Here is a 24,151-nt window from a genome sequence, read left to right on the forward strand (position 1 = left end):
ACTTTCAAATCCATTGCATATTAGTCATAGGTAACCCAGAATATTTTTTATATGCTATTTGACCCGAAGGAAGAATCAAAGTCATAATTCAAATATGTTAATGACTGCTAGAAGAGACACCTGACCAATTACTTTCTTGTTAAGGCAGTCCTTGATCCTAGGCTTTGTCTCTTGTCGATGTAGAGTTCGTCCCATTATTTCAGCCACATCAAAAGTAGGGCATTGGCTAAACAAACATGCATGATTTATAAAGGCAGCCGTATTTTACTGGTAGAAAGCAAGCCGTCTAGTGTTTAATGGGGACCGTATGTTCAGATGCCTCCTCAACTTATTTTTTTTTTCTGTTACACTAGGGAATGGAAACCCAACCTCCTAAAAAAAACAAGCTGAGAAACATAAAGAATAAAAAAATTCTAGAATTATGAATAAATGCGATTTATTTACTAATATGTTATAACAACAGAATAGGGATATATCAATTTTAACCATTCTTCAGCCTATCAGGACACGTTGTGCTCTGCCTTGATCTCTAACTTCCAACAAAAATATCTGTATTAGCAGAAAATTCAGCTGCAACTTCCTAAAAAAACATGAATGGTGTTCTAAGAACATCGTGTATGAGCGAAAATTCACTTTTTCCCTCCTAGCGGTCTATTCAAATAATCTCCCCACCTTCTCTTAAAGGAAAGCAGATTTGGGAACCTAAAATAAATGGAATGGTCTTCCTTCCACTTTCTTCACTCTCTGGTCTGAGGTAATTAATGTCTACTCAATACCATGCTCAATCATGTTTCCCCTGGGACAGTACTTTCAATTAAACCCTTTATTTCATCCAGGAACGCCTGGTCTCATTGACCACTGTACTTTTTATCCGTGGATTTATGATAATCTAATGCACATCTCCTCACAGGCAGAATGGCCTTATGAGTCCTTATTGTTCTGATGCCAAAAGAGAAGTGAAAAACAAAATTAGCTCCTGCGGAAGCCAGGAAGGAAACCACATTTGTTTAACACAGCAAGAGGCCTTTCACTACCTGACCAATGGCCTTGACCATCACACTGCCCTGGCCTCTCAATGTGCTGGCTGCCCTTGTCTGGCTGCTCCAGTCTGATAAGACCTGCCAACTCCCTTGAGAGCTACTGGACGCTGAGGGGTGAGAGGCAAAGCCATCCTCGGGTTACATTTTCAAAGGGTTGCGAAGGAAATCAGACATTTACGTGCTACTGCTGCTATTGCTATTCTTTTCTGTAAGAAACTCTACCTACCTAGGTTAAAGAGGAACCTCTGAACTACTATCGGAGAGCAAACGCTGGGCTTTTCGAAAAGTAAGCTGCTAGCTTGTTTGTAGCTATGTGCCTTTACTTTCATTCCAACTAGGACCCACATGATTCGGTTTCTGTTTCAGAAGTACACAAATTATAGTGACATGTTATTAACTTAACCACTATGAGAAATTACACATATTTTTTTAACAGTCATACTCTGTTATGTAGCTGAAGACAAGGCTCGATCTAGTGTACTTCCATCTCTTCATGATATTGGGAATAAGTCACTGTTATGTATATCCTCAAACACAAGTTCAGCAGCCTTCATCTTTAATTTCCTTGCATGCCAACATAGCACATAAAATTATCAAGTTAATAATTACATTAATATTTATTTATATAATTTATTTACAACCTGTCTCATACCAAAGAGGAATTGAGGTGGCTCGCATTAATAATTACATTGAAAATATCTGCCAAGTTTTCAACAAGTTGCTAGTGCTGACACAGTCCTGTTTTTCAAATTGAAGAATTCAGAACCCAGAGATTTTTTATTGCATTAAGGATGGCCAAAACCTTAATGAATAGTGTTTGCAATTCATTCACTTTTCTTCATGTGTGATGGAAATGAGCTTTAAGTAAACTATGACGGTAGGGACAGACGAGACAATTTCTAGTTAAAAAACACGTTACGTTTTTTAAGTTTGTATTTAAAGTTTTTAAGTGTGTATTTAAGTTTGTTTGTAAACCTGCTTCTTATATAACGTGAATTTTTCCTTTCTGTCTGTCAAAAGGAATGCTGATAAATTGTGCCTGGGTTGCAAAGAGCCAACAGGGTTTATTCACTGCACAGTATCTCCAGAGCATAACACTATGTAATAATTTACATTCTATCAGATGGGTTATATTTAAAAACATCTTACGGGAAAATGCACCGAAACTTCCAATATTGGAAAGAAGGAATACATTTCCTTCCAAGCTAACTACAGGAGTGAAGTCTCTTATGGTACCCACAGCCATGGTGGCATCAGAAGATTGCAGGAAGGGCTACACCTTTGTGTATTAACCACTATAGCAACAAGATACACAATGGCAAGGGGTCAAAAAGGTGGCCATGAGGGAGATCTCTGCTGGCAGTATGTTATTCTACATTTACTTAAGAGAAGTCACTCTTTATGTCAAATGCTCCCGAGGCATTCTGAACTGTAGAACAAACAAATGCTCAGAGGCACACTCCCAAAGCCCATTCATATATATAGAGATCATTCATAATTCAGGTGCTATCTGTATTGAGCGTCATGCCAAAATTTGATGCACAGAAATTCAGAGGATAGTATTTTGCTGTAGGAAGTGGTCTAAGAGACCAATTAGTTCAATCTCCTCGTTTTGTAGATAAGGGAACTCTTCTCCCTGTTTACTGTCAATTTTTTTATTTTGATAATTTTAGTATTTATTAGTTTATCACTATCTCCATAATCCAACTCTTATTCCCAAGTCCCCAGTCAAGATTGTGGTTATCTACTGTAGAAAGGTAAATCTACATGGGCTGGGAAGAAAAGTCACACGAAGAGGGCCAGGAGTTTATGTTTAGCAAGAGTGTCATGACTAAAAATATTGCTGAACAACAAAGTTAGGGAAAAGGAGAGGCCTTCTCTACTCTGGCTTCTCTCACACTGTATTTTCATCAAAAAAGAACTCAATAAGCTCTTCATGAATGGAATTAAGAAAGATAAGACCCAAGAAGTTAAATGACTTTTCTAAACTTGAACATCTAGAGTGGCGGTCCTGCGTCAATAATGGGCATCTCACATCCCTGACCAATACTCATTGTGCTATAGAACAGTGTTCTCTTCAGCTTTCCTAACCAAATGTGAGAGACTGTAACAATATTAGCCCCAGTGAGTTATGCCTCCTGGAAGTGTGACTCTGCTGCTCTTTCCAGGCAGTCATGGCATCTATCTACCCATCCCCTGAATCCTAATGGGCGTTGTGACTTCCTTTGACAAAGAGAATGAGGCAGAAGTAACACTGCAACCTGCAAGGCTAGACCTTAAGAGCCCCTGCAACTTCTGTTTTTGTTGTTCTGAAATGTCCTATAAGGAAGCTGGACTAGCTTTCTAGAGGATGAAAAGACACATTAACTAGAATCAAGGTGCCCCACCCAACAGCCAGAACCAAGTGACAGCCATGTAATGAGACCATCTTAAACCTTCCCCGTTTGCAGATGCTCCAGTTGAATGCAAGCCTCAGGAATAAACCTAAACCCAGAACTTAGGGAACTTATGAACACAGACTTTATAAAAGAAGGCGTCAAATGGATCTTAAATTTGATGGATTTCTATATTATCCTTGGAAATAGTCTGGTTACAGGCATACAAATTTTGCTCGCATGATAGCATAAGTAGCCAACAGTATCATCACTATGACCAAAATGTTCCTTTCCTCTACTCCTCCCTTTTCCTCAGTCTTCCTTCCTGCCATTGGCTCATGCTTTTCCATATCCCTGGACTTCCTACTTTCTTTGAATCTATCCATGGCCCAAACAGAATCCCACCTCATTAATGAAATTTTTCATAATTTTAAAGTTCTTATTGATTTCTTCATTTTATATAACTTCTGGTTCGCTATTAACCTCTTAGCTTGTTCCTTCAATTTCTGCAACTAAAAAAAATATGTGTACAACTCTTCCCCTCCCAACCACCTTCCCCACAGAAGGTAGTGTGTGCCATATTCTTGTTTCTCTAATGACACTCAGCACTGTCTTTAAGTTCTTGGAGTTCAGGGATCATGTCTTAATACATTTTAGAGTACACAGTATGTGGCGCAACTCTAGCACAAAATAATGTTTACTAAATATTTGATCAGCTAAACTGGGAATAGGTGTTCAGTATTTGCTGAACAATTGAGTCCTTTCATCATCAATATGGACCCAGAAATAGAGGGCAGTAGAGGGCTGACAATTCTCCTGGCTACCAGTCTCTGAGTATTAAAGAAGAGAAATATTTGGTCTCAGGGAGATGGAATGCAAGCAAGTAATAGGTAAGATGTTTTGGTTGGGTTTTTTTGTGTTTTGCAATTTTGGGGTTTGTTTTTTGTTTTTTGCTTGTTTGTTTCTGTGTGTTTTTCTCCTCCAGTGGGAAGTCAAGGGTCTACAGATGAAATATGTAGCTTCTGGGAAGGAGAGGAGGGAGAAGGTGAGCTCTTTCAAGTTAAGCTGAAAGTCCATAACTCCCCTGCAGGGTGCTAAGGTCAACAGTTCCATATACCAGGAGCCACAGACTCCAATATTTATGAAATAATGACCATCAAGGGGAGGCTTTGTTGTTCTTGGGGATATTTTCTCCATTCTCCTACCATTACCTCCATCTTCATCACCACCTGGCCTTTTAATGTAAGTTAATGTAATGTACCATTATCTTCCTCATCATCACCACGGAGCATTTTAATGTAGAAACATAATGCAGAAATATATTCTGTAATAGAAAGATACCAAACTGAGTATCATTTGCTTCCAGAAAAGCAGGATGATAGGTCAGAAGAAAGAAGAGAGGAAGGAAAAGGAGAGAATGAGGAAAGGTGGGAAACCTGAAACAACATATCAAGCTGTTAAACAATCCTTCCTTTGGTCGTAAGCCCCTAAGAAGTGCAAAGAATTAATTACGGAAAGACTAGGTGATAAAATTCCTTCACATAACTCAATAAGTGGCCAGGAAACATAATTGAACTCGTTTATAATTGAATATCCTGCCATCAGGGCAGACTTAAAGAAGGGTAAACTTAAAGAGACATAACAATATTAAATGTTCTTTTGTCTTTTTAGTGTTTGTGCTTAAACATTCTTTTTAAAGAGAGACCCGGGATAGTGGTGGGGCTTCATTTAGGCAGCAATAGGAACTGAATAGCATGTGATTTGTACTTGGGCATCTTAATTTAAATAATTATAATATCTTAAAGAAAACCGTATCTTAACTCCTTCAACGTTTTATTACATCTGACAAGTTCAGTACAAGGGCACCTATCTATTTGTGCATTACGCGTCATATGTTCTGCACACTCATTAAAAATAATGAGAACATATTGAAAAGTCATTGCCCAGAGAATCTTTGGGGACGGGGCATGGGAAGAGGTAAGTGGCAACAGATTGTGATTTAAGTGTCTATCTCTGTTTTATCAGCCCTTAGGAGGAAGAGAAAAAAAAAAAAGAAGTAGCAATCCTAAGCTGATACTCTTTAATGATAAAGATCACACATTTTCCTGAAAAACAGGCAGATGAAACATGTTCAAACCTCTAAGTACACTTTCAAAATGAGATGGACCGTAGTGGCAGTTTCACAACTATGGTATTTAGCTAACCACGATCAATTAAGGCTATACTTCTCCCTCCGCCCCGCCCTGCCAATCTTTAAATATCCGTTACAAAATGAACGCATTTCCTTATCTTACACCAAATGTACCTTAACAAACGTACTGATCACAGGCAGAGAGGTAATTAAGCAAATCAAGGTCATCCCCCGAGTTCCGTAACCACCTTCTTACCCAGCTGCTCCCTATCAACACCTGGCATGAATTATTGGAAACATTTGGCTAACTGGATAATAAAAAGAATATAATCTCTGGTTGGTTACAATCTTGCTTTTTCTGAGCTGTTTAAACATGTATGTTTAGAAAATTCTTCCTTTTAATCGAACCTCCAGAAGCCTAATCATGGCCACAGTGGCCACTAATAAGACATACGTCTTATACCACAAGAGGAGAGCTGAATCTCATGGCCCTTCATCCTTAACACTGCAGGAGAACGTAAGTAGGCCCCAGTCCTCTGAAATGTCATGAGAGCTTCTTTTCAGCGTAGAACACTTCTTCCGCTACCTTCCAATCTCCCAACAAAACCAGTCTTGTGATAAAAGTCATTAAGTATTTTCATTCTGACACCTGGAAGCCATACAACCAGGCAAAATGACCAGCACTTCCTCCATCTGTTTTAATAATGCTGAACCAGAGCATTTATCATCATCTATTTTATCAAGACTAGATTTTGCTGACAAGGGTTCAGTAAAATTCTTTCAGGTATAGGTACTTCCCAGGGAGTAGCAAATGACTAGGTATCCCTCGGCCTTGTGGGTTATTGAATGCATTCAAAAACTTGGCAAAGAAGAAGGACTCAGTCACTTAGACACAGCACAACTTGAAAGAAGGTGTGATGTGCAGCCCAATGAGGTAGAAATCTTAAAAAAAAAATTCTGATTTTGACAAACAATGTAAATTTTGGTAAGGGGAAATGTCTCTGTGTCTCATTTTCCCCATTTTTAAGATAGGAATAGTTAAACACAGCTAAACATAGTTGCTTTGTGACAGTAAATGAGGATCACCTTCTTAGGAGCTTTGAAATCTTTGCCATGAGTTCAACCATAGCAGGGGGGTAGAAAATGGTCCATGTAAGGGGCCAATGGAGCATATCTCACCCTATAGTGTCCCATCTTGGAGAGAGAAAGGAAGGGAGAGGGGACAGAGGTGTAAGTGCCAACAAATACCAATAACCCAATCTTCAAAACTGCCCTAGAAGCACCTCTCTTTGGTATGTGCTTAAATCTACAAGTTACAAGGTGGCATACAACAAATTTTGAGCACAATCAAATCGAGTGTAGGAATTTAAAAGCACAATCGAGTCGGGCCTGAAAAAGTCAAGTACAATTGAGTTTGCCTAAATGAATCAGGAGTAATTGAGTTGAGTAACTGGATTGTGCTCAGCACTGGCCCTTTGCCAAAATGAGAGGCACATGACCAGAGACGCAACTCAATTGGTCTTAAAATTTTCACAGGATATTTCTTCCAGAGCAAAAAATTGTTGCAGAATAGAAAAAGTTGAAAATTTGGTTATTGGAATTAGTCAGATATAGTCACTAAGTTATCCTATAGGCCTTTATGCCCTTTATAACAAAACCACTATTCCAATGGTTCTCAAACTTGAGTAAGCATCAGAACTATCTGGTGGGCTTATTAAAAATATGTCTTTAGCTCTAACCCTAGAGTTTCTGATTCCTCAGGTCTGAAAGGAGCCTGAGAATTTGCACGTGTGGCAAATGGTATTGAGGTAATGGTATTCTGCTGATCTGAGACCACACTTTGAGAACCACTTCAACTGAGATTGAAGCACTTAAAAAAATACTTGAGGTTGGCGGGGTCTTAAGATGGCTGCCGGGCGACTGGCTCCTACAGAAGAAAAGATGTGGAGTGGGCTGCTACCTCCTGGCCTAAATGAAAGTGATATTGAGTTGAATTCTGAAGATGAAGCCCCATTAGAGAACTCTGGACTTAACTTACAGGAAGCTAAAGAAGATGGGGCCATTACAGAAACAGAGATCTCAGATTTCCCTACTGATGGACCAAAGCCTGGAGTAGAAGCAAATGTAAATGCATGTGAAGAATGCCCCTCTGGAATTCCCTTAAATATGTAGCATAAATTTCAAGAATTGCATAAAAAACATTCTGAACAGAAAACCTCAACTTCGGGAATCAGAGGGGAAAAAAGAAAACACCTCAGGAAAGGTAAATTGAAGAATGAAGAAGATTCTCATAGTGAACAGACCTCAAGTGAAACCCAGTGGAAGGAGCTTACTCAGTATTTTGGATTCAATGATAGGTTTGACCTGCGCCGCCCCCCCCCCCCCCGTTAAAAAGAAAAAAAATTGACAAGTCGGGCCTTGAAAAGAGCATAGACCAGGCTGTGGAAGAGTGGAACATTGAGAAGGCTGAGGAACTCAGCAACCAGCTAGCTACTCGAGAGCTTGGTATAAAAATTGCCAAGAGGGTTGCCTGCCACAACTTTGTAAAAGCCAAAAAGGATGCTGAAAATTCACAGGTTGCCCAAAAAAGGAAGAAACTTGCATGGGGGTTTGAAGCAAAGAAGAGATGGGAAACCAAGAGCAACATGGGATATATGTAACTTGCCCGAGTTCCTCAAGACATTTGAGTCTTGACTTGGGTTTTTGCTTGAGTCTCCAACTGCTCAATTTACTGAAAAGATTTACCTGCTTATGTTAGCTATGTCAGGAAACTGACAGAAATCGGAAAAATAAGCATAAAATTTGGGAGTTGATTATTTATATCTTTTCAGTCTTTTTCTAAAAAAAATACTTGAAAATACTTTTAATATTTTAAGAAATAATATTTTAAAATATTAGGCAATGATACTTATTGTCTATGTCTTTACAAGTAAACTGTACAACTAGATTATGCAAATGTATTCCGATAATTTAAACTACCTAAATTGTCATTTATATTCTAGACTTTTGTTTAGGGGGGAAGAGACGGAAGGAAAGGGAGAGAATCTTAAGCAGGCTCCACACCCAGCGTATGAGCCTGACGCGGGACTCAGTCTCCTAACCCTGAGACCATACCCTGAGTGGAAATCAAGAGCTGGCTGCTTAACCCACTGACACACCCAGGCGCCCCTGATTTACATTCTCTCAGTACTATCCCTAACCTCACTGTCTTGTGTAGCGATAACGAGAGATTGCTAATGCTCTGAAGTTTGAGGAAATCTATGCCTATTATTTTTATTTGGTTTAAAGTAATTGTATCAGGAAGGATAATGCATTAGATACAGATTAGACATAGAGGAGGAGCCACAGCACCTTTAGCAATACCCTTTCCAGCCTTCTATATCATCTGCTTTAATAATGCGTAGCTTTCATTTATTCAGTCAACAAATACTTACTGAACATAGAGTGTGCACCAGGCACAGGAAATAACAACAGAAGATAACATTATTTGACACTCACTGTGTAGTAGCATCTATGCTCAGCTAATTCTCACAACCCTACAAGATAGGTGCTGTTATTATCCTCATTTGACAATGAGGAAACTGAGACACAGAGAGGTTGAGTAAGATTGCAAAACAAGGATTCACATTCTATGTGCCCTATTCTAAGTACTTTATACACATCTCTAATGCTGACAGTCTCTTAGGTAGATAATCCTCTGATCCCTGAGTTAGAAGTGAGGAACAGGGCTGGGCGGTGGGGGTGGTGGCTCAGGGAAGTAACTTAATCAAGACCATTCAGCCAATAGGTGGTAGAGCCAGGATTCAGCCCGGGTCTGACTGATCCCAGATCCCAGGCTCCTAATGATTACATTATAGCCAAATACAATAAGCTCTTGGCAGGTATCTGAATGTCTTTTCACCTCTTCCAATTTATTCCAAACAACACTATTTCTCATGTTAGCCGTTGCTCAGTAAGCTGATGAGTTGGGCTGCCTACTATCTCCCTGATGTGTTTTATGTTTTCTAATCTCAGAGTACTTGAAGATGCTGTTTCCTTCCCCCCTGTATCTCTGCATTTTGGAATCCTACTCAATCAAGATCAAGACCTTTCTCAAACACTATCATGATCTTAAAGGTTTTCTTGGTCCCCCAACTTTGAATCCCCATAACACTTCACTGAATAATTTGACCAACTCATACTCTTCTTTATAGGCCAGAAGCTCCTTGAGGACACAAATACATCTTATTCATCTCTGGAGTTCATGTTGCAGAACCTTGACTAGGATTAGATGAATACCGCTTGAATGGAATTGCACTAAATGGGGAAAAATATGGTAGAGAGAAGGAGAAATGGAGACTATATTTTAGCAAGGATTCCATCTTAAGTCACAAGAACTGTGTTATTTGGAGAATTCATAAAATATAGCTGCGTTTTGATTTCTGAATAATTATTTAAATTCCAAAACGTAACTCCTGCACTTTGGTTTAGGTAGACAAATCATTCTGAAATCATCCTTCAATTTCTGCTACTTATCCACAAATAGCTGCTATAATATTCATTCTTCCTCAAGTACCTTGGTTAATTAAGCATGGAATCATTTGAATCTAATAGCCAAAGGGAATAAAATAATATATCAGTTAAATGAGGTTCATCTAAGATTTCAAACGAAAATTCTTGCATGATTTATGATATTAAATAATTTGACATCTGAAGGTATGAATTTCTCACTTCCTAAGAAGATAAACAGTAAAGGAACAGGAGCCACATGTCATTTGCAAAGGCAGTCACAGGGATTGGTAAATATGGTGGCCCTGGACCACACTAAGCTCAGCAGCTATTCGGGGAGCGTCCACACACGTGTGTGGGGAGCATTTTTTTTTTTTTCTCCTCAGCGAAAGCAATATTCTTAAGTGAAAGTCACATCAGCATGACAAACATGGCTGGCTAGCTTTTGGATCTCAGTCATGCCAGGCAGCGGCAACTTGCTTGCTTGAAATATATTTAATCCCACTTGCAGAGGCCAGCATTTAATACAGGCAAACTTGGCAGGTAGAAATTATAAATACATTTGAAATGTTCTCAGCTCACTTTACCCACCAGGGGTTGCTGTGATTTGCAGGATAATTTAAAGATAAGGCAGCAGGTCAGAACATGAAACATTAAAGAGGTTAACAAAGGAATGGCACCATGTTTGTTTCTCCCAGTAAATGAAAAGAAGACATACACACATGTGCGCATGTATATGCACCTACATGACAAACAACAGTCTCTCGCTTGCTCTCACTCTGAAGCTCTCAAAAAAATAAAGGCAGCACCTCAAGAGGAAACCTTTAGTTTTTCATGATCTTTCCTAAACTGACATTTTGCATAAGAACACAAGAATTTGGGGTGCCAGGGATGGGAGAGAAGTCGTAGAGCGTGTCTCTCACAGAACACACGCCAAACAAAGCACTGATTACGGAGCACAGTGTTCATTTCAAGTGCAGACGCAGACGCAGCACTTTCACCTTGGGATTCCATTACCAACACTAACCTCAAAGTCCCTTTTGCAAAAACGTTCCTTATGTGAACACCTCTTTAATAAACTCTCACCCAGTCAGGGGGTGAAGACATCAAAGCGTCTTCCAGCTTGGGATTCTGGAAAGATTGCCTTTGAAACACAGTTCCTTTGGTAAAGATACTAGAAAGAGCTTAAACAGTTGTGATGCTAGTACATGAATTCCTCTCATTTGATGTTCATCCCAGCCTGCCGCCGATGGAACGAAGGTTGGCTAAATGCGTCGCTGCATTTGTGATACTAACCAGTTGCTCAGGAGGAAGGACATGGAAAGAAGTCAGCCCAGCCCTCCCGTGGCAGGTCGGGAGAAATAACCAGGAAATGGGTGCTCAGGCCTCTGCAATGACAGAGGGTCACATCCGAGAGAGACCATCCTATATTGGGACTTCCTGTAAAAGTGCTGACCACATGCTCCCTGGACTCTAAGTGTTAAGACTTTACAAGGAGCGAAGATAAGCAGGAAGTAAGGAAGATTTAACTGTCGGAAACCAGGCAGAGCAGTGCCATTCAGAGAGGATCCAGCTCCTGAAACAGCAAGGCTTGAGAGAAGGGAGAGGACAGTTTCTCAGAACAGGAAAACAATAAACACTGTTTGTTTTCTTCAAAGGAGATAGAACAAGACAAAAGCAGGAAGTGGTGTCCTTCCTTCATCCTGCCAGATTTTCAATGGAAGTTAAGTGTGTGCCCCAGTCACGATAAGGTAGGAGAGACCAAAGTGGTGACACCTTCATTTTTTTTGAAAGAAAAACACAGAGATGCGTCACATAGCATACTGTTCTTCTTTCTGTTCTTTCAAATAGTCCCGTGCATGTCACCCTACGAAGTGATTCACAGTGAAACAGTGCTGTGCGTGCCAAACGTGACCTCTCTTTAAACTTCCTGTATGGTTCTTGCCACTTAGCACTCAAGGAAGGCATTTGGGCTGGACAAAGAAGACTATTCCATATTTCTTCAAAACAAGGATTCCAGGTCTACATTAATTCGGTGCTTGTAATCCTCAAAGGCCTTGCTTTGCTGTGGTTACAAAGAATATTCCACATATTTAGATAATTAGAAGTCAAATGTTTTTTAAAGAGTCTAGACTGTTTGCCAGAGAATTCTAGGAGAAGGGATACTAACCACATGACTTCCAAATTTGGTACAAAACTAAAAACAATGAGAACAAATAATTTATTGGCACTCATAATCTCACAGTTGCACAATTAATTTAATATGCTCCCTGGGGGGCTTGGCCTATGATGTCACTTTCTGGGATAGAAACCAAATTTCACTAAATTCTACTAAATGAGAGTGAACTAATACATATAGGCTGCCTGACTTATGGATTTAGTTTCAAACCAAAAAAAATTTTTTCTCTATTTTGTAATTCAGTATTTTGGATACCAGTATGTATTTTAAAATAATAATTAAAAAATGGTCAAAATAATGGTTAGTCGGTCCCAGGCAAGCCTGAATAGATCTATTTTCCCCACAAGGTACCTAAAGTTTAGTATTGTGCTTTTATTGTATTTAATACTACAGAAGTGGCAAGGTACTAGAATGATTATAGCTGACATATATTGAGAACTTATAATTGGCCAGGAACTATGCCAAGAGCTTTGCATATATGATCTCTTTTAATCTTCCAAACAATCTTATGATAAAGATGAGTCAAATGAGCCTTAGAATGATTTTGTGAGCTGCTCTAGATCACACAGAAACATTGTGTGATGTGGAACTTCCAGAGTTGAACTCCAGAGATAATGCACAAAGCGTTAAGAAACTGATGCCTCCAGTTCCTGAGCAATGCAGGACCATTAACAGGTTACTTCACCACACTGAACCTCTTTACTCATCTGCAAATTAGATTTGGACATACTGATTCTTTCAGCTCCCTTTACTTTGAAAATTCTATTTTTACATTCATTAACTTCCAGCTGCAACTGTCTGTGATTGAGAATGCATTCAGAATTTCAACCAGGATAAAGTCACATCCCTCTCCCCCTTACCCAGGAGCAGGGCGGGGGGAGCTTCTAGAACGAAGGAATAGCTGTGAAGTTAAGAATTCTAGAAGACACAGACACACACACACACACACACACACACACACACACACACACACACAAATTCTAGAAGACACAGGGAAAGGGGTAAAAGGAACTATTAGACAGGAAACTGAGGCCTCATGAGGGTATATGAGTTCTCAGCTGGAGCTCTGTTATTAGGTTCTTTTGTTGGCTAGAATGTTCCTTTCTCTTCCTTTCTTTTTTTTTTATTAAGATTTTACTTATTTATTTGAGAGAGAGAGAAGAGCACTCATACAAGCCGGGGTGAGGGGGGCGGGCACAGGGAGAAGAGAAACAAACTTCCTGCTGAGCAGGGAGCCCCCCATAGCAGCTCAATCCCAGGATCCTGGGATCATGACCTGAGCTGAAGGGAGACGCTTAACTGATTGAGCCACCCAGGTACCCATAGAATGTTTCTCTTTCTAGGCAGGGTTTCACTCATTCCAGGACCATAGTTCAACAGAATACACAGTCAAAACTTCTTTCCTTATTCTTAATCTCAGGAAACAAACTGAGGGTTGCTGGAGTGGTGGGGGGTGGGAGGGATGGGTGATAGACATTGGGGAGGGTATGTGCTATGGCGAGCGCTGTGAATTGTGTAAGACTGTTGAATCATAGACCTGTACCTCTGAAACAAATAATATATGTTGAAAAAAAAGAAGATAGTAGGAAGGGAAAAATGAAGGGGGGGAAATTGGAGGGGGAGACGAACCATGAGAGACTATGGACTCAGAAACAAACTGAGGGTTCTAGAGGGGAGGGGGGTGGGGGGATGGGTTAGCCTGGTGATGGGTATTAAAGAGGGCACGTATTGAATGGAGCACTGGGTGTTATATGCAAACAATGAATTATGGAACACTACACCAGAAACTAATAATGTAATGTATGGTGATTAACATAACGTAATAAAATAAAATTAAAAACAAAAAACTTCTTTCCTTGTTCTCCTATCCCTGACACAAGCACATAGTCCCACCAAAGTTTTCTAAGAGTTTTATCTTTAGCAACCAAAAAGTTGGATAAGAAGTGAAGGGCTTCCTGTCATATGTACATGCTGCCTCTTTCTAATTGTTTCTTCTCACTGTGACCCCTGTAGAGAAAGACCAAGGTGTTTGGATAAATAAAGGATTAAAAGAAAAATCCATCTGCATTTTAGGAAAAAAATCTGGACTCTAAGTTTCTGCAGCATTTCTTTTTAGGAAGAGTAAGGAGCTTAAGTGAGGAAATGAGAAGGAAATTCAAGATTCTGCCTTCCAAAATGGCTGGCAATGGAGGAGTCAAGAAGAGGAAAGCAGGCGAGGAGTATAGTCTTTACGGCTCATACCACCTAATCTTCTTCCCTTCACTGTTTTACTGCAGATCTTCCCAGAGCATTCAACAGGACAAGGGGAAAAATGGACAAGATGATGGGAAGGAGAAGGAAGGACCAGAAACATGGTGGGAAGGGGGTCCTTTGGTCAGTACTAAGGAGCATTAATAAATGAGAGAGGTGTTTCAGGAAGGTTGTATATTCAAACATGAATATAAGCATAGATAACAGAATATTAGGCTTACGGTAGGTATCTTAGAATTTATCTACTCTTATCACTGTATCAATGGGAGAATTTTTTCTAGAGCATCTCTGACAGATGGTGAGTTTGGCTCTGTTCCAACACTCTAAGTTGCCCGTTTTCTTCTTGGACAGCTCCAACAGTTAGAAACTATTGTAACTTGTAACATTATCACTTCCAAATATTTGTTCTGGTACCAGCTCAAGGAGGGCAGGAAATGAGTCTTAATTATTTTTGTATCCCCACAACCTCCAACTTAGTGCACAGCATGTATTTAGTAAATTGTTAGTCAGATTAATACATAAGTACGCTAGTGGATAGAAACTACCTGAAGAAATATATTAAGTCTACTTTCTTGATCCATACAAAAACTCCTATGTACTTGATAGCAATAAAAATGTGTCCTAAACTTTCTCTTTTTCAAGCTAACTACAGTCAGTTTTCTCAACTAACCCTCACTAGTTCTGATGATCTAACTCTGGGAACCTACCTTATTACCTATATGTAGCTTTGTCATTTCTTATATAGATTCAAAAGAAATAAAATTTTTAAAAAGGGGTAATTAAAAATCCTTTTTGTTATTAGCCATAAAGTCCTTTGAATTTTTCTATAGCCTTCTTAAATACATGTCAATAATAAAATAATAGGCGTTCATTATTTTAAAAATGAGAAAATTAAAATGTCTCATAATCCCAACCTTCTGGGTGCATCTCCTGCCGGTTCTTTGTTTTTTTTTTCTTTTTATTAAGATGTTTTAATGTAATCTGATCATGCTGTCTATATCATTTTATAAACTACTTTTTTTCTTAATGCTCTATGAACGTTTTCTCATGTTATTATCAGTTCATCCCCAAGACCATTTTAAGTAACTATTACATTTCATTGGAGAGCTATCTAGTTATTTATCTAACCAATACTTCACAGTCGTACAGCGTCCAATAGATCACTAAAATAAATAGGACTTGAGAAAAAAAAATCAATGTACATGAATTTTTTCCACATATTTGATGATCAGTTTAGGACAGATTACTAGAAGTATAGTTAGTAGGTCAAAGAACATACATTTTCACAAGACTTTCGAAACTCTCTTCCTCAGGGTACCGTTCCCGGCCCTCATGACTAGGTTAAATGCCCTTGTGACATGTTCCTATAGCACCCTGCAGTTCTTTTTCATCACCTTCATCACCATTTTGAAGACTTGGTTATATTTTATTTCCTTTTAGACTGCAAACTGCATTAAGGTGGTGAATGACCATTTTTGCTGACTGTGTTTTGCATAAAGCTAACATATAGCATAACACTCAAAGTATATTTTATTTAGTTGAATATTGTTAAATTGCTTCCTTAAAAGGGTGCTTGAATTTGTATCCCGGAAGCACTGTTGGCATATGTCCAACTTGCTGCATTGATACTGTAAAGCCATGACACCCCCAAATGGGACCAAACAAAACCTCTTAGTGTGATTCAGTTCTTGTTACAAATGAAACCTGTGACTTAGAACTCATCTCTCAGCTACTATGAATTTACTGAGTATATTAAAAACTCTGCATTGAAGATTCAGTGAGACTGTGATCTGAACATTACCAGCTCTCGGGGAAGAAAAGTTCCTTCTTGACGGGCGATGACCAGTGATGCGGTCTCTCCTTGCTTGGTGCTCCTCAGCATGGCCACAAGCTCTTCCTGAGTTCGCCCAGTGACATCTCTGCCATTTACCTAATGGATGCCATCATATGAACAGATTATAACACTCCCCATCTTCTTTCTATACTAGATGATTTCTGAAAGTAAGTAGCAAGTGGGCTCCTACAATGAATAAAGCTCTGAAAAGATGAAAACTGAACACATGGACCCAAACCAACTATGTTCAAAGGACCAGTACTACACTGGCCATCGTTATTATGGTGCTAGATCATTTCAGATCGTCAGTAATAAGTATAAGCAGTTTCTCCTAAGATATCATAATCTTACGAGGGGGACATCAAACTGACAGCAGAAAATAATTCCTTAAAAAGAAGTGGATTTCAGATGCTGACCTGGAAACATTTTCTACCTAATACAAAAAAACAAAATATGGACCATAATCACATGGCAAATTCCTTTGGCAGCCAAAGTCTTTTGTTATAATTAAACAGTGTTCTTCATGTTTAGAAAGTTATAGTCTCCTGGTTAACATAGATTATTAGAAATTATAATTTAGAGCTATATTAGTCATTTGATACATCTTCTTTCAAAATCTAGAATTATATAAAAATGTATAGTGTTGCTTCCATGCCATGAAAAAGTTAAATTGTACCAGCCAGTCTCAGTGAGGAAGATTTCTTGAAAGGTAAGTTGATAATATATATTTAGCCAAGAAGACAATGCTACCAAACAAAAATACATGGGGTGGGGGGAAGCCTCTCGCTTTGGGTAGTTCCAAATACTTCTTTATAGGTACAGATCAACCGGAGACAGGCTGGCCCAGCCCTACGAGAAGTTTAAAGAAACTGTTATCAGAGTTTGGCTATCAATCTGAAATTCTTAGCCCTAACTGCATTTATGATGACTTCCTAGATTTGATTCAAATTCCACAGGGACCCTAATATGTGGAAGTAAGGCAGAGAAGATAGGGAAAAGTTTGCAGTGTTACTTGTCCTTATATTGCTGGCCTTATGGGGAACTTAGAAGTTAGGCTTCCCATTAACTGTTGTTTTTTTTTTTTTTTTTTTTTTTACAATTAAAGTCCTTATCTTGTCTACAAGTGATAATTTTCAATATATTATGTTCAAAATATAAATATTAACATATTTATTTAAGCCCCAAGGCTATTTTATTGAGGATATTAATTCCAATTCTTACCTCCAAAATTCTGTCCCCTGATTGTAGGCGGCCATCTTTTATTGCTGCTCCCTTTGGTAAAATGTTTTTTACAAAAATGGGACCAGGCCCGTGTATGGAAGAGTCTCTGGTAACCACAGTGAAACCCAGTCCTTCAGGGCCTAGTGTGTAAGACCAGGAAAATGCATGGTCACCTTAAGTAGAAACCTTATAGTCGAGTCTACCTAATTTAGACTAATGTAGAATAAGTAAAATATTTACATTCCAGCAAATATTTTAAATTCACTTCAGTTGTTCTGGTTGCAAATACAGATTATAGTTCCTGACAGGCCATGATGGTTTCAAAGTGCATTTAGGGCCCAATGCAGATGTGTAACACTTTCGTTTATTGAGGCCCCAGAAGAAATGCCACATGTTATCCATAAACTCAGGAGATTGATTTCTCGGTAAACCATGAGCAGCCGAAGGCCACCTGACATGAGTTTCGTCAGGCACTCACTCAGCTAGCCACCCTGCAGCTCCCCCGACCTGGGCCTCAATTCCTCCTGTGCTACACCCCCTTGCTCCCTCCCTCACTCTTGCTGTCCCATTCTCTTGCATCTCAATCTCTCTCTCTCTCCGAGGATGTGGTTTTCACTTTATCTGAAGGTATGCTCAAAGATCTCTGCCCTAAAGCATCCTTACTTCAATCTTACTTCTTCAGTCTTCCACCACCAATGACCTACCCATGACCACATCCACTAATTTTTCCTCTTCTGATCTGTCCCTTTCACTAGCTTGACACTTCTCACCAATTGTTCTCTTGAAATTAATGGCCCCTTCTTTGGTTTTCATGTCTTTATTTTCTGATTATTTTCTTACCTCTCTGATCACATCATGTCTACCACTCTTCTCTTACTGTTCTCCCACATGAACAAAGATATTCCCCAAGGATCTGCCTTAGAACAATTTGTTCTCTAGATTCTCTGCCTTGGCCAGCTCCTGGCTCCAACTGCCATCTTCCTATGGATGACACCTAAATCTCTTTGGCCCTAATCTCTCTGGTGTTAGCTTCTTTGTTAGGACCATGCACACACTTTTACCAGCATTTCAAACTTCACTATGAATCTCCTTCTCCAATTCAGATCCTGGTCTTTTCACATATACTCATCTACAAAAAATTCTAATTTTTAGTAATGGTATCTCCATTGAACGAGCCACCTGCATCTCCTCTCTCTCTCTCCCCTCCTATATCTAGTCAGCAGGCAAGGCATACATATTGTATTTAGACAGGATGCAACATATCCTTTACTGATCCTTTGTTGTTTGATCTCTTCTTTGGTATACCTTTTTGCTGTCAGAATAATCTTCCCGAAGTACAGCTGTGATGGCATATTCTTTATTTTTGCATTCAAGGCTTTCTGATGGATTCTTTTTTTTAAGATTTATTTATTTATTTTGAGAGAGAGGTGGGGAGGGGCAGCGGGAGAGGGAGAGAGAGAATCCCAAGCAAACTCCCCGCTGAGCGAGGAGTCCGATGCGAGGTTTCACCCCACAACCCCAAGACCATGACCTGAGCTGAAATCAAGAGTCAGACACCCAAACAACTGAGCCACCCAGGCTGCCCCCTTTCTGATGCATTCTTAAGGTTACCTTCTGTGTCTGATTTATCTATCCTCAAAGCACTCAACCCCAAGTCTTATAGGTAGCTGGATAATTTGTACAAAAAACATAACTGATACATTTACATAAAAAGCCTAGGGGTGCCTGGATGGCTCAGTTGGTTAGGTGAGCTCAGGTCATGATCTCAGGGACCTGGGATCGAGCCGTGCTCAGTGGGGAGTCTGCTTATGGATTCTCTCTCTCTCTCTCTCTCTGCCCCTCCCCCTGCTTGTGCACGAACATGAGCATGCTCACTCACTCTCTCAAATAAATAAACAAATCTTTCAAAAGAAAAAAAAGCCTAATTTTTTTTTTAAGATTTTATTTATTTATTTGACAGAGAGATAGAGAGCACAAGTAGGCAGAGTGGCAGGCAGAGGGAGAGGGAGAAGCAGGCTCTCTGCTGAGCAGGGAGCCGGACATGGGGCTCGATCCCAGGACCCTGGGATCATGACCTGAGCCGAAGGCAGCCGCTTAACCAACTGAGCCACCCAGGCGCCCCCCCCCCCAAAAAAAGCCTAATTTTTAAGCACACAGGCAAATTTGTGTCTCCTAGTCAGTACAGAATTCTTAAGAGGGAGAAAACTCTGACCAGAGGATCTTTCAGAATAACCACTATACTCTAATTAAAGGTGCATGTTATTTGTTTTTTATATATGTTCATAACTATTTTAAAACTACCTTGTGATCATTAAATTCTGTATTAATTCAGACAAAAATTTAAGTCTTGAAGATCACATCAGAGTGCAGAAGGTTGAAGTGGGGGAAGGGATTACCAGGAGGTTACAAATAAACAAAAGCACAGAAGTACACGAAGGCTTATGTATATATAATGTTGCATAAAAATTCATGTACACACATGTCCTAGTCTCATTGATCTGGGTTTGAAATGTATAGAAAATTGGAAAAGATGAAGACAAGGTTATACATGCTTTTGCAATTAAGTATGTTTTGAAAAATTGCTTGTAATGCTGAATTAGTGAAATTTCAATTATATAATTATATATAATAATTATCAATTATAATTATCACATGTTTGCTTTTTGAGGACTAAATGTTTTGCCGGTTTAAAACTGGCTTAGAGAACTAGAAACAAATATGTGCTTTTTAGACTTGACCTAAGGGTGCTACAAAAATCACTAATTTTCCTCAAAATAGGGTTCAGATGAATTTCAGTGCTTCTTTAGTACTGTGTTTCTCTCAAGTTTGTAACGGTTCTTTCCATTTTCCAACATGTCTTTATCATTTTTTTTTGTTTCAAATAATCTATACTCTCCAGAAGAAAAGAATAAGAAAGCAGTACAATTTCAAGAGAGTTAAGTTACCTACTTAAATCTATTCTTTGATACAATTAAGTGAAGGGAGAATTAACGAAATTAGCCTTAATATGTTTCTCTTAACCAATTTTACATGTTACAATAATAGAATGCTATTAAGCATAATTTAATAATTACCTTTCTTTAGGTCAATCTTAATTTTCTTTGCATTCTTCTTGCTGCCAAACCCCATGAGAGGGGAGAGTGAGGGAGAGGATGGCTTTCTACCCAGTCTTGGTACCCGGGGGCTCTTGCTTTGTTGCAGAGAGGTCAATGCATCCTCTTCAGGACTACCTGTTCCTGTGAGATTTATGGTTTTTATTCCTGATATTCCGTGGACAGGAGGCGGCAGCTTTGTTCTCAAAATGCCATCGTTGTTACCAAAAATGTTAAGTGGTCCAATGACTGATTTTTCATACTGTTCACGGTTTTGAGGTGGAAGCACATGGAGGAGCACACTGGGAGATTTCATCGCCTGACGGAAGACATCTTGAGCCCTTCAAAGAGAGTTAGTAAATATGTAACAATAACACGTTCTAGCACGCCACTAAAGCGCCCTGCATCGTGGCAACAGGAACAGCACAGTAGCATAAGCATGGGGAAAACTGTCACTGTTACCACCAGGATGACTGCAAACTAGATACTAATTACCACTTATGACTTGCCCACCAGGCGCCCTGACACTGGGCTCCACATGCATTAATAACTCGCACAATTCTCTCCTTGAATCTTTTTAACAACTTCCTCAATCTTCTCATTTCGTTTTAGGTCAGGACAATTCACTTTTCTTTTGCAAAACGAGGAAACTGAAGCTCAGAGTTATTAGCTAACTAACTCTTCCAATGACCCACAGTTTTTTAAGTATTTCTAAATCTGAAAATCCATCCAGAAGCCATTACTAAAGTTAAGTATAAAAGCAAACTTTAATTTTGGATGGAAAAAATCCTTTTGTAGTGTTGATCAGAATATTAGTTAGTTCCCTTTTAGGGCTTCGTTCTAAAGTACAGGTCCTCTCTAAAATGCGTTGTATTCCAGCATTTCAATTCTTACACCAACATTTCCTCATGATGATATTTGGTGTATTGGCTGTGCCCAACGTCATAGTGAATTATCAATCCAATATATATACCCTCCCTTTATTCTATTATAGAGTACCTGTATCTTTTACTTTTTTGTCTTAGCACTTGGTCTTTTTCCTCAGATTTCCTATTACCATTTCTCTCCATCCTTACCCCTCATGACTATGGAAAACAACTACCTTTCCCAGCCTTTCCTGCCAATATTTACATAGAAGGGCTACAGGAAAGCTGGGAGCCAGAAAGTTCTTTCTTCTCCCATTTCTCCAAACTCAGAACCCCAGCAGCTATCTGGTGACCATGACACAACTTAAAGAGAGTAGCCACTTAGTAGGGATGGAAAGAGGGAAAGAGGGAAGACTCCCCATTTGCTGATGCTTGTGGAGCTGCCACACCACCTTGGGACTGCCATCTCCACACTTATTTGTCCTTAGGGGGGAAAATATTAATCTTGTTTAAGGTACCTCTATTTTAGGTCTCTGTCAGTAGCAGCCACATCAAATAATAACGAATCATAATTCCAACAACTATCTGCCCTGCCCCGCCCCCCCTCCCCCCCCCCCCCGCCCCTAACTTTACTGAATGAACTGCTTACTCTCCATGTTGGTAGGGGAAGGGCAAGAAGATCCCACAGAGGCAGTCCACCTCCTCTGGTCAGTCCCCTGACTGGGAGTCAGTTTCTTCTTCTTTTTTTTAAAGATTTTATTTATTTATTTGACAGAGAGAGAGCACAGGTAGGCAGAGAGGCAGGCAGAGGGAGAGGGAGAAGCAGGAACTCTGCTGAGCAAGGAGCCCGATGCGGGGTTTAATCCCAGCACCCTGGGATCGTGACCTGAGCTGAAGGCAGCTGCTTAACCGACTGAGCCCCCCAGGCGCCCCGGGAGTCAGTTTTTACTCCACACTGCCTTCAAACTGAATTTGTATAAGCCTCAGTTTCTACCTTGCATACCTATCAAGTCCTTGTAAAAAGTAGAGTGGTATTATTATTTGAAGAAATAGACTTTTCAGTTTTCATTTCTTTCCACACTTAAGCAGCCAGTGCCCACAGCCCTTCTCACTCACAACCATTCACCCTCCCCCCCCACACCCCCCAAAAACCGAACATACAGATATCGACAGAGAATGGTTACAGAGGAATATATACGATGCCTTGTTGGGTCAGAAACAAGAGAAGCTGTGGTCATTACTAAGGAGTCTTAATTAGCATTGATTCCCTTGTTCTAGAGCCCCACTGCAATGCCAACATACATTTAAAAAAATATGCATCAGACTGCTGCATACTCTAATTCTTAGCTAGAAGAACCTATTCCCATAACATGTGCACATGCAGAAAAATGATTACTTGAGGGAGAATATTTTAATTTTTTTATTTGTTTCTATTACTCAGTGAGTCCTCACAGACATCTCTCACAGACATTTAGTTTAAGGAAGACCGCTGACACAAAGCTAGTTAATTAATATGCTGAACTAACAGACTGTGAAAAGAGTTGTTAAATACCAGTCTAACTGACCCACAGCCCAAGCAAAACAAACCCATCTACGGATGATCCAAACAGACAACCAGGCGGTAAGGCTTACTGTATTCTTCAGTTTCCTATTCTTGGGGTTGCCAGGGACATGTGCAGGCCACCTTTGCGGATGCTAACACCTAAGATGCCTTTGAAAATGGATGTCCTGGGGTCATTCAAAGGGGACTGACCAGATATTCTAACAACAATTTTGATCATCAAGAGATTATAAGTATGCCAGAAATCAATACGGTAAATAAAACAATGAAAAAAAATGCTTACTGAGCAAAGGTTTTGTCTACAAGGTCCACGTTGTTGATTTTTACAATACATTCATTTTCATGAAATAGTCCCTCCCGCTTGGACCTGCTATTTTCTTCAATGCCGCGGATGAAGAGTCCTAGAATCCTAAATGCAAAATTTAGGTTGAAACAGAATTACTGAATAATAATATGCTAATTTTTTCTCTACTCGCAACTATTCAGAAATAAGTATTGGTTTCTATTTATGAAAGAAATTATGCTTTATATTCAGGCAACTGTTTGTTGTTTAAATCCTTAGTAAAAAAAAAAAAAAAAGTCCAGTGAAAGAGAAAAAGACCTTCAAGACAGACACACATAAACACCGACCCAGAGTACACTGAGCCAGGCCTCCATTGCCATGCCTGCAGTATTCTTGGAAAAGGCCACCACAGCTCAATGGAGTTGAGGACACAGAGGTGTCTGATTTGGAGAAGGGTGTCAGGCTGACTGTAATAGGTTTGAGTGGGTGCCGAGACAACTTGGAGCTTAATGATGGAAGAGGAGTAGACACTCACCAGAGTTTTTTGCAATCCTACTACCTGTTCCAGTAATTTGCATTTTAAGAAGCAAATACTTAAGCACAGATCATATCGCTCAGTTTAAAAGGCAGCTCCGTCCCATTTAGTTAGTGCCCCTGAATCAAGTACATGTGGGGCATTTCCAATGCTCAGGAGGGAGGAATGGGAGATCTGGGGAGAAAGTGGGATGTACAATGGATCCAAAGAATGAGTAGGATTTGGATAGGAGGAGAGAGAGAATATACACGGGGGCAGGCTGAACCCTGTGTGTTTGTGTGGGGACCTCACACTGG

General features: G+C 39.6%; 1 protein-coding gene and 1 pseudogene across 2 annotated transcripts in view; one reads left to right on the forward strand and one right to left on the reverse strand.

The window, feature by feature from the left end:
• PARD3B (par-3 family cell polarity regulator beta) overlaps positions 1-24,151 on the reverse strand; it is a 1,008,697-nt gene that overhangs the window by 427,641 nt on the left and 556,905 nt on the right. For both annotated transcript variants that reach the window (XM_028112243.2, XM_088021577.1), the window contains exons 7-10: positions 23,321-23,446; positions 20,593-20,951; positions 17,519-17,658; positions 16,265-16,393 (exon numbers count right to left, since the gene is read on the reverse strand). In XM_028112243.2, the coding sequence (XP_027968044.2) occupies positions 16,265-16,393; positions 17,519-17,658; positions 20,593-20,951; positions 23,321-23,446 (754 nt within the window). The remainder of the gene's footprint in view (positions 1-16,264; positions 16,394-17,518; positions 17,659-20,592; positions 20,952-23,320; positions 23,447-24,151) is intronic.
• Positions 7,453-8,285, forward strand: LOC114215999 (protein FAM204A pseudogene; annotated as a pseudogene).

This window comes from Eumetopias jubatus, unplaced genomic scaffold (assembly GCF_037043125.1).
Source record: "Eumetopias jubatus isolate StellerSeaLion01/CBP00866 unplaced genomic scaffold, mEumJub1_p1.0 scaffold_3, whole genome shotgun sequence".
Taxonomy (NCBI): Eukaryota; Metazoa; Chordata; class Mammalia; order Carnivora; family Otariidae; genus Eumetopias; species Eumetopias jubatus.